The sequence below is a fragment of the Chaetura pelagica genome, unplaced genomic scaffold, assembly GCF_000747805.2.
Source record: "Chaetura pelagica isolate M959 unplaced genomic scaffold, ChaPel_1.0 scaffold138, whole genome shotgun sequence".
In the NCBI taxonomy this organism is placed as follows: Eukaryota; Metazoa; Chordata; class Aves; order Apodiformes; family Apodidae; genus Chaetura; species Chaetura pelagica.
This window is the reverse complement of record NW_009954215.1, coordinates 3,943,569-3,958,956: the sequence shown is the minus strand read 5'-3', so window position 1 is coordinate 3,958,956 and position 15,388 is coordinate 3,943,569. Positions and strand designations below refer to the sequence as shown.

The following is a 15,388-nucleotide window of genomic DNA, read 5'->3' as shown; positions in this document are numbered from 1 at the left end:
GGCGCCGGGAGCCGGCAGGGGCCGAGCCCGCGGCACGGGCAGCGCTGGGGCCTCCTCGCTTATCAGAGGGTTTTTCCAGGGTGGAGGAAGCTCGGCTTTTTCAGGAACGTACGGGTGGTGTTTGTAAAGCTTTCGGTTCGGCTTTGCTGCGTTCTCGTGTGTCTCTTTCTCAGCTTTCGTCTAAATTGGGCCGTATTCCGAGTACCCAACCCAGCTGAGGCCTTGCCAGCCCTCGGGCGTGTCCCAGCCGGGCTGGTCCCTTCCTGCTGCATCACCCTCTTGGCTCAGGTTGATTTGGTTTCCTGCTGTTGGGATTGGAATTTGCCAACTACACACCCTCTATTTCTGGTCTCTGCTGCTTCTTTCTTAAAGGCAAAAATGGAAAATAACTGTTACAGGAATTGAGTTGGCTTCAGCCCCTCTCCGTCAGGAATGCTTTGAATTCTTCCAGGTTGCTTGTGGCCATTTTTAGCTGGATGCCATCACATCAGCGGGTACTTGCTGTTCCCTCACCCAGGTTGCTGGTGGAGATACTGAGTAGGAGTAGACTTGAGGCAGAGCTTCCGAGGAAAGCTTACTGAGATGCCCTCCTGCTGCAACAGCAAAATTTTAACTGCCAGGCTTTTTTCCAAGAGTGCTTTTTATTCAATAAGAATTTTATAGTAGCCAAATAATTGTCACTTAAGAGCTGTTCCTGGGTTGTCTTTGGGAATATTGTGTAAGCAGGTATCAAGATTTAATTTGAATACCTTGGTTGTTAAGTCTTTAGACTGAAAGAAGGAAGTTTGGTTGATAGGTTGGGTTTCATTAATCTTTATTCAGGATGCTTAGAAACAGATTATCTCTATGGTTTTTCTTTGACATTAATGTTAAGTGGGTAGACTTAAAACCTCCCACAGCAATACATTTCTATTCTTTTCAAAGAGGCAGCATTCTAAGTAGGAGACATGTGAGGTAACAGATTGAGATTAATGTAACAAAGCCTGTTGTCTTTTTTTTTTCCCTGTAGTTTATGTTCTCTAAAACCAAGAGTGATTTAATATGATCCACCATCCATCTACATCTGCAGGGTTGTTTTGTTTTGATTAACTACTTCCATTGTCAAAATGTTTCCTTGTTTTGCAACCTTAACACAAACTCTTATCAATCTGCTTTTCTGGGCTGTAGAGAATCCTGACAGGGTAACTTTGGCTTTTCAGGTTTTAATTCAGTGTTTTTCTGCCAACTTTTAAGTTTCTGTGGTTGTGGTCTGATTTTTCCTGCACTGTGGAGCTGGCTGTAGCTAGTGGCTTAAAAAAAAACATTAAGCAGGAAGATTTCAGAGATTGGATCAATTAACGTCTCAGCACATTCATACAGACAAAAGAGACAACTACTAGAGATAAAACCGAGACACTTCATGATGTTTTGGTTAATTAAATGAGTTTAAAATTGTCAAATGAGCTGTGGACTATTTTGACACTGAATTGAGCAAATATTTATCACCTTGTTTTTTCCTCTCCTGTAGGAAGAGGTTGACCCATCACTTCAAGCACTTGAATCCCGCCAGGAGGAGATCCTGAAACGCCTGTATGAGCTGAAGAGTGCTGTTGATGGGCTCTCAAAAATGATACAAACCCCAGATGCTGACTTTGATGTAACCAATATAATTCAAACTGTTGAATGTTCTCCTCTGACAACAAATGGAGCAGATTTAGATTTGATGCTTGGAAAGGTATGTTTAGTTTGGCAAATACATTAGTAGTTACTTTGCTCTCAGGTGCTTAGGGTTGGAAGGGTGGTGGTAGAGCCTAGGGCATCCAGAGCTCATTGTGCAAGTCTAATATCCTTACAAATTACCTGCAACTACCATTTCATTTTTGGGCATCCAGATTATAAATACAAATATTTATAAATACTAAATCCTATATATTCTCATTTGGGTACAATTCCAAGCTATAATGGTTAATTGAAACTATCTCTGTTGGTTTCTTGTTTGTTACCACTGGAAATTTTAAGTTTGGGTTCAGGTTGGACTATAATTTTGCCTCAGTCACATTCTTGAGTCATATATTGAGGAAGGAAGATGTTTAAACGTTTCAACAAGAATTTTTAGAGGTCCAAATTTGAACTGATTTACTTATTGTTAGAATTTCACACATGCAGAGCTTGTACATTTTGGTATTCGATGAAAACTCCACTATTTCAAAGTCTGACCTGGAGTGTGTCTTATCTACTGCATGTTTTACTTTCCATTCAGGATTATGGTGCCCTGAAAGACATTGTAATCAATGCAAATCCTTCTCTGCCTCCGCTGTCATTGTTAGTGCTGCACAGCCTGCTTTGTGAACGCTACAAAATATTATCAGCTGTTCACACACACTCATCGGTGAGAACCGTGCCAGAAAACCTCTTGAAATGCTTTGGAGAGCAGATGAAGAAGCAGCCACGTCACAAGTATCAGTTGGGCTTTACTCTTATTTGGAAGGATGGTAAGAATGAAACTGCCTTGTAGATCAATGTTTTACAATAGGTGAGAAATTAAAATTGTGCTATAAAACCTTAAGAGCAGATGCTTTGGTGGCCTTGTGCTGACAGGATGGAGATGAACTGCAGGTAATATTTGTCCTCTTTTTATGGCTGTGAACAATGATGGGGACTGAGGTGGAACATTCTTGTTTGTGGTTACTGCTATTAAAATACATGTGGCATTTACAGGATTTTTTAAATATAACTCTGTTTCAGTTTCTACAAATAAGTTGACTAGAATAGAAAGTAGATGAGAAATTGGGCTGAAGTTTGCAAAAAGTCATCTTTTTATCCCAGGTTCCTGCCTTCGTCTAATTATTTAGACTAAGAAAATGGATTTTTTTTTAAAGCAGGTTAAAGTTGTTAAGTTGCATAATAAATAAAATACATCATAGAATTAACATTATGTTTAGCTACTCCACCATATGGTATTCACTTTTTTCCTGTCTTAATTTCAGTTCCCAAGCCCCAGATGAAGTTTAGCATTCAAACAATGTGCCCTATTGAAGGAGAGGGCAACATTGCCCGATTTCTCTTTTCCCTGTTTGGCCAGAAGTACAATGCAGTTACTGCGACTCTGATTGACAGCTGGGTGGATACAGCCATCTTCCAGCTCAAAGAAGGCAGCAGCAAGGAAAAAGGAGCAGTCCTGCGATCGATGAATGCTGCCCTGGGCAAGACCTCCTGGTTGGTGGGAAATGAACTGACTGTAGCTGACATCGTGGCGTGGTGCGCGCTCCAGCAGACGGGTGCTGCCAACGCTGCCCCGGCCAACGTGCAGAAATGGATGAAGTCCTGTGAGAACCTGGCACCTTTCACCTCTGTGATGAAGCTACTGAAGTAAGCCTGTACTTGTGATAATGGCGTCATTTGTTATCTCATTCCACCTCATGCCTGCCATAGTGGTCTGAGTCCTGGCCCAGATGTGTTCAAGCACTACAGTTGGACAGAATTCTGAAATCAATAAAAATGTTACAGCTACTGTTTGGGTGTGGCCTTCCTTTTTTGTGACTGATACATAACATATCTATTTGCTTAATGATTATAAGGTATCTGAAGCAGTCCTGTGTAAAAACAACCTACACTTCCAATTTTTCCTTATGTTTTCCCTTGTAACCCAAATGCTTACTTACACAAGTTAGTCTCAGTACAGTTTAAGTGCAACATGAATCCTTTCTGTTGATTGGGGACCTCTGAACTAAGACAAAAAGATTAAGGCCTTTAAAGAACAGACAGGAAAATCAAAATGTATTGAAATATTTTATGTAAAAAAAACAAAAAAACATTTTATATAACTTAACATACAATAGAGGTTAGTTCTTCCTGTACTCAAACAGGAGAACCTAGTCTCATACATTCACCTTGTTCTCCAGAAAGCAGCCTTATTCTCTCTCTCAGTTTTTCTATTTCTTCCTCTTGCTGTCTTACCTTCTGTTGTAGGTTAGAAATAACCTGAAAATGAGAGTGTTTATTTATAGATGGGCCAGGATAAAGCCTTATCAACCTATTCAGATTGTGTTCTCAACCCACTACAGACACATTCTGTAGCACCGCAGCTATTTTGCATATTTGCTAGTACAACTTCAGTGTGGCAAGGAAAGGGAAAATGAAAAATTCTGCAGAGCTGAGGAAAAGTTTTTAAAGCTTTCCTAGCCTATAAATACTTCAAGATGCATGTAAGTCAACTCTCCAATCTTCATAAAGTTACCTATACTTAATGACCATTTATCTCATTGCAAATACACCAGAAACATGAATGCAGTGCCCTAGATACTGTAATAATAACAAAAAAGTTTCAAACACACAATCCTCTTAAGTTAAAAACAAAACATAGGCAGGAAAACTTAAAGGGACTGGGAATTTGTATTTCTCTATGCTGTAAAGGTTGAGATTACTGGCATAACTTACATGTTCTGTGGTATGAAACAGTTCACTCTCACGAAGCTGAGCAGCAGTTGGTCTTTCTGTAGATCTCTGACTCGTGAGGAGTTTAATGTACTTGGCTTGAACAGGCCATTTTTTGGAGAAAGAGTGAGGAATCTGGCCTTTCCTTAAATGCATGAGAACTTCTGTTCTTTCCATTTCTGTTCCGAAGGGCTGGAAGAGTTCTAGCAGGATAACACCCAGGCTGTACATGTCTGACTGGTAATGGGGTGAAGACAAAGTTCTGGGATAACTGCTGTTTTTAGTAACTTACTACATTTCTTTTACTCATTAAAAATTCATTACATGGAAAAATTCTGTGACAGTTTCATCAGGATATGAAAAGTACCATGACAATACTAATGGAACACAAATTCTAATCTATATATATTCCTCAAGATAATCTTAGAAACACAAGTAATTTTTGTATTAAGTAGCAAACTAGAAAGCAAACTTGAAATTCATGTTTCAACAAAACCACTAAAAGTAACAGTAGGAGGGATATTTATGTATTTACCAAATATTACCTATTTACCCACTAAAAGGCTTGTTTTCCTACTATCTTACTATCATGTGTTAGCAGAAAAAAAACTACTCCCTACCTTGAAATCATAGTGAGATCCCTGCAATTGTTCTGGTGAGGCATAGAGGCAAGTCCCCACTCCTGTGGTGTGTCTCTGACCTTTAAAGAGGCAAATGAGACTTACTCAGCTAGTATTACATTTTTAGCATTTTACTTAATAATGTAATATTTAATGGTTTTAATATCAGAAACTTATACATTTAAACCCATTAAGCTTTTTTCTCTTACTTTTTGTCCTTTCTGTCTTAAACCACTGGTCTGCATCATCCCAAAGGAGGTCTTTGCAGGCTAACCCAAAGTCTCCTATTTTTACATGATGATCCAATCCATGTAGAAAGATATTTCTGGGCTACAAAACAAGACAGTATAAAATCTAATGTATACACACACACAAAGAATTAGGATATTTGAGCTGTTTCAAAGTCTATGAAATCCTGTGTTTCACAGGTGTAAAATTGTAATTATTTAATAATTTAATTAGTGAGATGATAGAAAAAATAAGTCAGAGCTGGTATGAAACTGTTAGTGACACCACTTGGGCAGAAATGCCACATGTGAAGGATCTAGAAAAATAATCAAAACAGGAAAAACAAAGATTTAGTGGAAAGATAAATTACTTTTTCTTTTTTCCAGCAGAAAATAGGAAATTTGCTGAACAGTAATGTTAACAGGAACAGTCAAGAACAGACAGCAAATCAGAACAACTGACAGCAGGAAAGTGGACTAAATATATTTTTTCATATGTAACATATCTAAATTCTTCAGAGCCCAGGTACTTTCAAATTTAACTATGGAGTTGTTTTCATTTTCCCATAAGACATCTTTGTTTTTTTCAACCTCAAGTAATAATTCCATGAACTTACTTTAATGTCTCGATGCATCACTCCCATGCTGTGGATATAGCACACCCCTTCTAATAACTCTTGAAAGATCTTAACTGTCCAGCTGACATCCACAAGATGGTATGGACCTTAAAAGAATTTAACATCTAAATTATTTCAGCTAATTTTACTGAGTTATTTAAGTTGATGGTGTCCTGTTGAATTCTATTTATTTATGATGTAGCAGAATTTTTTTACCAGAATGAGTATAGTTTAAAAATTCAATTTTCCATGCTTCTCCTAAGATAATAACCTTTGAAATAGCAAGAAGTTACTAACCTAAACATTCCAAAAAGGAAAGTTCAGGGAACATTAACATGTGTCTGCCCCAAAGGACTCCTCCAAACCCTATCAGTTTTTTGATTATGAATTTAACGAAGTCTTTAATTCCATGTAAGTGCTGAATTGTACCGAAAAATACAATTCCAGATAAAATCATGCTAATTTACATAATGACATGTCTTCTGTAATGATTTCCACCCGTCCTTTTTGGATCCTAATCTTTCTGCCATTGTGCCATCCTCTGAAATTTCCCAATCTCTTCTGGCTGTAGCTGTCCTAAATAAACTTACCATCTAATTGTTTTTACCATTTCCCATATTATTATTTTATTTAACTACACTGTCTTCCTACTCGTAACGACCTAGATCTAAAATGATAACTGTTCAAAGTGACAATGGATATTTACTCCTGCTTGAATTTCTGTTTTTCCTCTCCTGTCACCTGTGAAAATGTGTAAAAATAGGGTTTTGCCAGGTCAAATACCCTAGTATTCCCTGACCAGAAACCTCATCTTTTAGCTTATGAAAGCTAAAAGACTTATCAGTACAGGAGGGATTAGTGGGAGTCGACTGACAGTACGTAAGCAGGACTCCAGGAAAAGAACAACAGATTTATCCTTATAGTGATTAAAACTCAGATTAAACAATCATACAGTTTATGTTAGGCATATGCTTTTTTAATACAACCTCCCTAGAGAAAAGAACATATCTCTAATGCTTTAAGAGCATTAGACTTGTTCTTCCAAATGTCAACAATTATTGAAGACAGTTTGTATCAGGGCATGAGAACTCCTCTGACCACTCAAGCAAAGTACATGTTAGATTTTTTACATCAATGACAAATTAGCTTGTCCTGTGTGTTGATTCTTAAGTACAAACTTTAAAGCTTTTCAGTATGTTTTTAACGTGTCTGGAAAAAAAAGATGTATTCATGTTTTCCACAGCAGATAAACTAAGACTATGAAAAGCTCTGTTTTGTTGCAGTGAGACTACTACCAAAGCAACATTTAAATTATTTAAATGTCTTACTATGAAAAAGCAGTTTCTGTCGATAAAAAACCCATTCTGAATAAGTAGTATTGCCCAGACACTGAGCTCTCCAGTTAACAACTATGCCTCAGGCACACATTGATTCTTTTTTGAAGAGCTGTCAAAAACTCACGAACTTAAATCTCTTTTACCAACATCTATCACGCAAAGATTCAATACTGGCTGCTACTTTATTAAGTGAATAAAGAATCTAATGAAGATCAGTATTAGAAGCTGCTGAAGTAAAACACCAAATCAGACAGTGGACTTCCCATTAGGGAAAAGGAAACACTTGCTTTATAATGGATAAGTAAATTTTTAAGACAGTGATGAATCTTACTGGACATTTCCTCTGTTCTCTCGTTGCATCTTCTATTACGGTCAACAATCCAATCCCACAAGGATATTTCACACAGCTGCATTTGTATATGAAGCATCAAACGATACTCCACCTAACAGAAAAAGAATGGCCCATGATTTTGCCACTGTAACATGAACAGTGTTTCCTTAGTTACTTTATCTAAAGCTAAGAAACCCAAAATTTGTTTATTAAATTTTTAAAAAGATACCAAAATTACATCAAACACAGTATTACTCATCTACTACTTCCAAGAAGCAGATGCAACAACAGGATCTGGTTTGGGGCAGTTTTTTCTTGTTCCTCAATTTTTAAAAATTGTTACATGATGAAACTAACAAAACAGCCAGCTATGTATCTTAATATTCAAGTTAGAGTTTAAAAGCTTCTAGACATACTGAACAGAGGTTCATTTTGGCTCGAGAACATAGGGTAAATTAGTATAAAATAGCAAAACAAATTCAACCTCTTTATATGGAATTTTATTATTTATTAACATGAATATGTAACTTCATACTCAGTTTCTGATAATGTACTAGTTCATTTGATAACCCAGATAACTCAAGCAAACACTTAAAATCTTGAATTTCTTGAAGAGGAAATCCAAAGGATAGCAAAAGCTTGAGGTATTCCCAAGCTGGCTGTTGTACAAAACTAGTCAGTGGGATCAGTGTCAGCAAAGCTCTAGAAGCACAGGCTGAGTGGTGATTCCCTGCCCACACCTACTTCCCTCCCTTTCACATGTAAACCTTCACTGAATAAGGCACCACACTACCTAACTCAATGCTACTTACCCAGACACTTTCATCAATAATCTGAATTAGCTATCATTGCTGAATGCTGAAGATTGTCAAGTTTGATGGTTTGGGGTTTTTCATGCAGAAGCAGCATGTCTTAATTCATGTAGGTACTTTGAAAGGAGCCAAAATTACTAACTTTTGCCAGCTTTTCTGGTCAACTTCCTTGTAATAGTGTTACCCACTTAAGTAAAAATTGTCTGTATTTTTGGCTCTGAGTCATTTTTAAAAAAATCTATAATTATAAATCATTCCTTTGTCTACCAAGCTCTACTTTGCAACTGTCATTAATATAGACAGCTGTTAAGTCTATTTAAAGAGAACTGTATTTACCTCAAACTCTCCACAGAGAGCTACATCATTCTTGGAGCATTCTTCAGTGCAGGACTTACTTCCAGTGCTAGCATCTTGATCCAGGCTAGAATGAGGTCCCCGTGTTGAATGATTTTTCACATAATTTGATTTACTGCTATCACTACTTAGAGAGTCTTCTTGTAATTCTTTGGATAACTCACACTTATTTGGTTTCATAAACTCTTTATTATTGCTGTCTGTAAAATCATTCCTTATATCCATATTCTGCACTGATTCACTACCCAGATTTCTAAGACTGGTACTGTCACAGGACTTCTTTTCTTGTGAAGTAAGGTCAGCAAAGATAATTGAACTCCCACTTTCCACACTCTGAATGTGACAGTGATTGCTGGAAATAATAAAGGGAGAGAAGTCAAAATATGTACACAGTTTTATACCATCTATTTGTGATCCACCACTCTGAGTACTTTCAGTTTTTTTCAATTGCAAACTGCATTCCAAAATAAGAGCTCAGCTGCTTCCCCATGTAACACTTAAGGATTCCACACTTGGCTGTGTAGGATCCAGCTTTTGTAACACCTTCCCCCAGCAGGGATTTCCAAGCTAGGAAGCTCAGATACATACAGTCCTTGGCTGCAGCAAAGGACACAACTACGATGCATCTTCATTCCTTTACACTTCTGAAGTTAACACTGCATTTCTCACAGGACTCCCATCTCTTTATTGAAAGGGCTAATCAACACTGCTGAGAAACTGGAGGCCCATCAGTCTAACAAGACCCCACAGCACTAATCAATGTTGCTGACTGGCACAAAACTTTGGAAGTAAACTTGAAGCCCAGTACTACATTCAGGCACTCAGAAACAAAGAGATCCAAAAAAGGCAGAAGTATGCAGGAATATTCTTTAGCTTACGCAGCCAGAAACATTGACAAGGATAATTAAGCCATTTTTTTGTTATAATTTTGAAGCAGAATGTATATATGGAACCTAGTGCAAATTCTGTACTTTCTTAATGTTACCTTTTAAAAGGCTTATGTTAATGTCAAATAAATGTTACCATTGAGATTTATAATACTTACTTGCTACTCTCTGGCTCCAAAGATAATGGCTGCAACTCCATTATTCTTTTATCTGTTGCATGAAAGAATAAATAGTATTTTACAAAACAAAACATGCATATATTTTCTATAAATTAACATTTAAGCTACAGAATCTTACTGAATTTAATTTCATGACCTGTATACAACTATGATTTCAAAACATGGTAGCAAATTTGTGGCTTTTTCCCCCCTATTCCTCACTTTTCCCACAATATCTGGGGATATTGGGAGGTGGCTCATTCCCAGTATTCACTCTTTTGTCAACTCACTACTTTTTAAATTAAAAGGTTTTCACTGCATTTCACTGAAGTTCACACAACTTTAAGATCTTCCTCATATATTCCTAGAAATTAAGTTAATACTTCCACATTCCAAGCTCATCATTAAGGAACAGAGAAGTTACCAGGTGGGAGACTGAAACGCACAAAGGGACATGGAAGTCCTGGTGGTCACCTGCAGTTTGCTTTTTTTTGGTTGCTTTAAAGAGGGGGAAAAAACAGCTATTTTATCAGAGAAGTAATATTCTCCTGCAAATAAGAGCATAGAGGTCACAAGCAAGATGCAAGCAAGAGTTACACAGTATTCTACACTTGCCTTTTGGGCGTACTGTTTGAACTTGTTCCATCCAAGCAGTGTGATAGCCTACAATATTAGGGTGCTGCAGCCCAGCCAGCACTTTAACTTCTCGTAGCACCTAAGAAGACCCAAAAAGGAAAGTATGATTGTCCTTTATTCTGAGTGCTTAGTAAACCCAAAAGAGAACAAAAAAGCCCTGGTTTCTAACCAAGAAAGAAGAGATAAAATTATTACAGTAATGGAGAAAAACTGGAAGCTTTAAAACAAATTATTATTTTCACAGTTCCAGGAATGGTCACATTTGAGTTAACAATATGCTTCTTTTAATGGACTTAAACACCTCTCTTTTTCTTTTCTAGTAAATACTTCAAGAGTCAATTCTTTAGAAACTCAGAATGCATAAAAACATTATTAAAATTTTTGATGTTTTGGGAAATACCAACTGCATTACTAAATTAAATCAGAATCAGATAAGACGAAAGAGGAAGCTAAACCAGAGATGAAATAGTAAAAAGAATACCTTCATGCAATCTCTCCTTGTAGCCTTCTTAATGTTAATTTTTTTAATAGCATAGAACTGGCCATCTAGCTTGTTTCTGACCTGAAAACAATTGCAACAGGACAAAATTAGATATTAATGTGTTTAAATCAATGAATTATTAAATCCTTTAAAACCAACTATCTTCTAAAAATTTAATTTCTGCACTCAATTCAAATAACCTGTCACCCATAACAGAGAATGAAACTGGGATTCAGCCCCTGCTGTCTAAGATAAGGGTGCTCTACTTTTGCCTTCTTCAGGACTGCAAACATCTAATCTTTATGAAATACATAGCTCTGCAGCTAAAAAATGCTGACAGGTCCTGATAACTGCTTAAACAGGTTCTCAATAAGTCTGTGATGCCACAACTGTCATATGGCACATACCACATGGGGAACCTTAGGCTGGCTATACACTGTAAGTAGTTCATACAATTTGACATGGTGTTGAACAATTTACATTCATATTAAAACTGCGGTTTTTTTCCAGCAGCCCCAACTGGAATATTGGGGTGTGCAGACTAAACAGTTCCTGTGGCTGTTTTAAGTCAATGAATCACATTACTTCACATGAGAAATAAGTTTTCCTTCACTTTAAAAGGGTCAGAATATACAAAGTAAAACATCATCTGCTTTGATGAACAGAAACCATCACCAAGCATCTTCTGAAATAAAATGCCAATACCCTTCACACGTGCAGGTTTGCACTCACTGGAAAATGAGTATTTTTGGTTTTCCATTAGAAAAATAAACAAGTCAGCCAAAACAGTAATTCTAAATTCAAAGAAAAACCAGATATAAACTGATCAGATATAAATGAAAGGTAAAGAATACCTTGTATACTTGACCATAGCCTCCTTTTCCTAGCCTTGCGACTTCATCAAACTCATTCAAGTATCGTGAAGTCTGTGCTTCAAAGAGAACTTCTTTCTCCCTAATCAAAAAAGTTAAGACTGCATTAAACTGAATTACAACTGACAAGTAAGGTATTAGAGGCTACAGGTGTACACAACGTCTAAGTGCTATCATGAAAAGAAAATCCTTTGACATGACCATAATAAATACTGAAAATCAGCAGACTGCCACAGTAGGCATATGTGCTACAAATCCTGTGTTAACAGTAGTATCAAGATGATTTATTTAAGTTTATGGCTGATAAATCTTGTTTCCTGAATGGTGGCACTAACTGTGAGAGTTGTACTGAAGAGGGAATTTTCACCAGATTTTGAGAGTTTGGAGAAGTACTCTTTTTGTTTGTTTGTTTCGGAGCCAAAATATGAAATTTAATATTAATTAAATTCAGAGTGGAGCACAGAACTTTATGGAGGGAGTTTAATATTTCTAAATGCTTTGAATACATACCAAATTGCATGAGAATCTCCATGATCAAGCTCCTGTGAAACAATAAAATCCAACATAAAAACATGCCACCCAGAACAACAAGCCTACCATGCCAACAGCATGGACAGCTTCCTCAAAGTGGAAACTACAACTGCATTCTTAGAAGAAAAAGAGGTTACTGATAGCCACTCGTTCTACAGAGAGCTGCAACAAATTGAAGTAGCATTATCCCACCAGTAATCTACCAACATCTCTCTGCTGGGGAGATTACTGCTCTTTTAGAGCTCTGCTAGCAAACAGGATAAAAATGAGGGCTCTAAAATGTGCTTAAGACAAAATTAACTAGCTTAGTCCAAGCAAAAGATAAGCAAACTGGTTTGATTCAGCCTGGAGCACACTAAGCAGTGTACAAATTAAGACCTCTGCATAAAAATGAGGTTGTTAACATAATCAACAGTTAAAAACTAAAAATGGATGTCTGTCCATTGTCAAAAAAAGCTGTAGCAATATTTAAAACACCTTGTCTGTGTTTATAAAGATTTTTTTAACTGAAAAAGAATACTATTTAATAAAGAACAAAACATTTCTGGCTTCAAAAGCTTTAGTTTGCACCTATAGAACCAGAATATGCCAATCCAAGCAGCTAAGGCAGAATAGAGGTACCATTTTATAGCATTAATAAAAACCACAATCCAATATTTAAAAAAAACAAACAAAACCTTGTTTGGATGCAATGGGTTAATTCCTTCATGCAGAAGTTGCCAAAGACATTTAACAAAACTTACCCCATCAAGTATTTGTCGATTAGCTGCTTTCATGAGTTCAGCAATGGCTCTATTATGCTGCAGTCTGACAGTACTAAACTCATCACAGAAGGCAAAAGGGGAGAGCAACCCTGTTCTTGTGAAAGCCTGACGAAGTACTGTACAAAGGAACAGAGAGAGGTCACAGTCACTAAAGCCTGCCAGTAAGACCATGTAAATAGTTGTTGCTTTTTTTAATGAGAAACTTTATTTTAAAGGTAGCACATCAGAAAAGCTTAAGAACAACTCAAAGTCTAATGCTGTTTCTCATACTCTTAGCAATAAAAACTAATTAAATCCAAACTGGAGCTGCTCTGTGGGAATCCCTTTCCATAATAGTTTGTCATGCCCTTCATGGTCTTAACTGCATCTCCTCTTCTTCCTTATCTCAGCAGATGAATGATACAAATATCCACCCAAACATCCACTGACTGGCTACCCTTGTACTAATTTTGATCAGTGAAAAAAGATATTCAGGACATGTTCATAATAAAAAGTGGTAATGTCAAGATTTTCTAATTCAGAAATAAACTCTCACCTTTGTGCACCCACAGTAAAGAATGAAGTTACCCCCTTCCACACCTCCCAAAGCACCACATCTTTCTCAGCTGGGGCAAAACACTGGCAAACAAAAACCTAACACATCCTGGAGATGGGTGCCAACTGTAAGGCTGCTACAAAAACATACTTCAGAGTTTTAAAGAGTTCCAAGGTCTTAAATCAAACTTGTTCATAGGGGATTCTTTTATTATTATTTTTTTTGGTACCAGTAGTTTAAAAATCAGCCTGTTACTTTGTTTTTTAAAGGAGATAAAATGTCTTGAACATGAACCTATAATGAATTGTGCTACACCAGCCTCATGGACACAGTTACACCAGAAAAGTGGAAAAAACCCACCCTGGCCAACATGAATATACCAGCCAAAACCACAAAGCAAATACAATTACTACTGCAATATTTTTCTTTTACTCCTCATGCTTATTCCACTTGGGAAATTGGTTCAAATTATACCAATGAAGGAACACAATTTTCCAGAGGAGTACATTGGGAAGTCAAGCAGCTGGAAGATGCTTGACTCCATACTCTGGATTCCATACTCTGGAAGATGCCCAGGTTGGTTGTTTTTTTGGTGCGTTTTTTTGTTCCTCTCCCAAAAGGAGGAAATTTGGTTGAGATTTTTTCCCTGATACTTTTTGTTTTCACAGATACAACAGTAAAACCCAGGGCCAAACATCAACAGCAGACTGGAAGAACAAAATTACACTAGTTGTCTGCACTGTTGTTACTGGATACTATACATGGCTTCAGTGTTAAGTATGTGCAGTATATTACATTTTATTTTCTAGAATCATGCATAATAAAGAGAAACACCTTGGAGATTGTCTCTTAAACACATTAAGTATGTACGTAAGTGAACAAAATACCTCAGATAAATCACATACCAAAAAGACAGATGTCAAGAGAAATAAAACCTCTAAAAATACAACGTCTCTGAATTCTCTAAGATTTTATTAGAAAATAAAGGACCTATAAAGGAATTTACTCAGATTTCAGCAGCACAAATTTTGAAAGATTGAGCAAATACTATGCTATAGCTGTTGTTGATCAATATTTTCATAAAATTCCTCTTCTGTGTTTTTAGATAATTTAGCCTGCAACCCTTCTCATGGTGCAAATTACATGATTTAGCTGGAACACAACTGCCTGATCCTTGCATCAACAACATTCTGTTACTGTTTTCCAAAATAAGACAGGTCCTAATTCCCAATTAAACTGACTCAAGGTATTCACTCTCTTCTCAGAATTACTCTTGTCCCAGTGGGATGAGACCTTACATTGATACTACACCGTAATTCTGCACAGAAAAACCCGGTATATATTGCAGCAAGGCAGTCTAAGCAACAGGAAATAACTACTCATACTAACTTCGGAACAAGCACCTCGAATGAACAGGGTTGCGGGTGTACATGTGGCAGAGATGCTCCAGCAGGGAGACCAGCAGCAGCTGGTTTTGGATGGTTGAAGTGAAATTCACAAACTTTTGAGACCCGTTTGCAACTCGCAGCTCCGCTGGCACATCGGATTCTGGAAAGGGACAGTCAGACCAACGGGTTTAGGTCTCGGTACCGGCCTGTGCACCACAACATCAGAACCACAGACGAACCCCCGCAGCTTCAACACAACCCTGGCTCACCAAGAGGCACCACACGAGCTGCCACTAAGCGAGAAGCTCGAGGCACTAATTAGAACCTAATTATACATAATTTCTCTAAGTGCGTATGAAAATAAGCCAGCCGGAGAGGCCGAGGCTCTCGCCGTGCGCGGGGAACCCCCCGCAGGGCAGGGTGTC

The 15,388-nt window shown here is 37.4% G+C and overlaps 2 protein-coding genes across 2 annotated transcripts in view; one reads left to right on the top strand and one right to left on the bottom strand.

Annotated features, from left to right (window-relative positions):
- Window positions 1–476: 476 nt before the first annotated feature.
- Window positions 477–3,404, top strand: AIMP2 (aminoacyl tRNA synthetase complex-interacting multifunctional protein 2). Its single transcript, XM_010003327.1, has 4 exons — window positions 477–494; window positions 1,508–1,714; window positions 2,240–2,471; window positions 2,967–3,404. The coding sequence occupies exons 1-4, from the start codon at window positions 477–479 to the stop codon at window positions 3,350–3,352; spliced, it is 843 nt and encodes a 280-aa protein (XP_010001629.1). The 3' UTR covers window positions 3,353–3,404.
- Window positions 3,405–3,755: 351 nt separating this feature from the next.
- Window positions 3,756–15,388, bottom strand: part of EIF2AK1 (eukaryotic translation initiation factor 2-alpha kinase 1) — a 14,740-nt gene continuing 3,107 nt past the window's right edge. Inside the window, exons 2-15 of the mRNA XM_010003325.1 lie at window positions 14,965–15,123; window positions 13,020–13,156; window positions 12,256–12,287; window positions 11,728–11,827; window positions 10,874–10,954; window positions 10,372–10,471; window positions 9,757–9,808; window positions 8,694–9,063; window positions 7,546–7,657; window positions 5,878–5,984; window positions 5,243–5,363; window positions 5,034–5,113; window positions 4,417–4,650; window positions 3,756–3,960 (exon numbers count right to left, since the gene is read on the bottom strand). Coding sequence (XP_010001627.1) covers window positions 3,838–3,960; window positions 4,417–4,650; window positions 5,034–5,113; window positions 5,243–5,363; window positions 5,878–5,984; window positions 7,546–7,657; window positions 8,694–9,063; window positions 9,757–9,808; window positions 10,372–10,471; window positions 10,874–10,954; window positions 11,728–11,827; window positions 12,256–12,287; window positions 13,020–13,156; window positions 14,965–15,123 — 1,808 coding nt within the window. The 3' untranslated portion in view covers window positions 3,756–3,837. The remainder of the gene's footprint in view (window positions 3,961–4,416; window positions 4,651–5,033; window positions 5,114–5,242; window positions 5,364–5,877; window positions 5,985–7,545; window positions 7,658–8,693; window positions 9,064–9,756; window positions 9,809–10,371; window positions 10,472–10,873; window positions 10,955–11,727; window positions 11,828–12,255; window positions 12,288–13,019; window positions 13,157–14,964; window positions 15,124–15,388) is intronic.

Bases quoted from the DNA above. Each gene is read 5' to 3' on its own strand.
- AIMP2 (XM_010003327.1), top strand. The intron at 1,715-2,239 runs GTATGTTTAGTT...CTTTCCATTCAG, and splicing joins TAGATTTGATGCTTGGAAAG to GATTATGGTGCCCTGAAAGA. The intron at 2,472-2,966 runs GTAAGAATGAAA...TCTTAATTTCAG, and splicing joins TACTCTTATTTGGAAGGATG to TTCCCAAGCCCCAGATGAAG.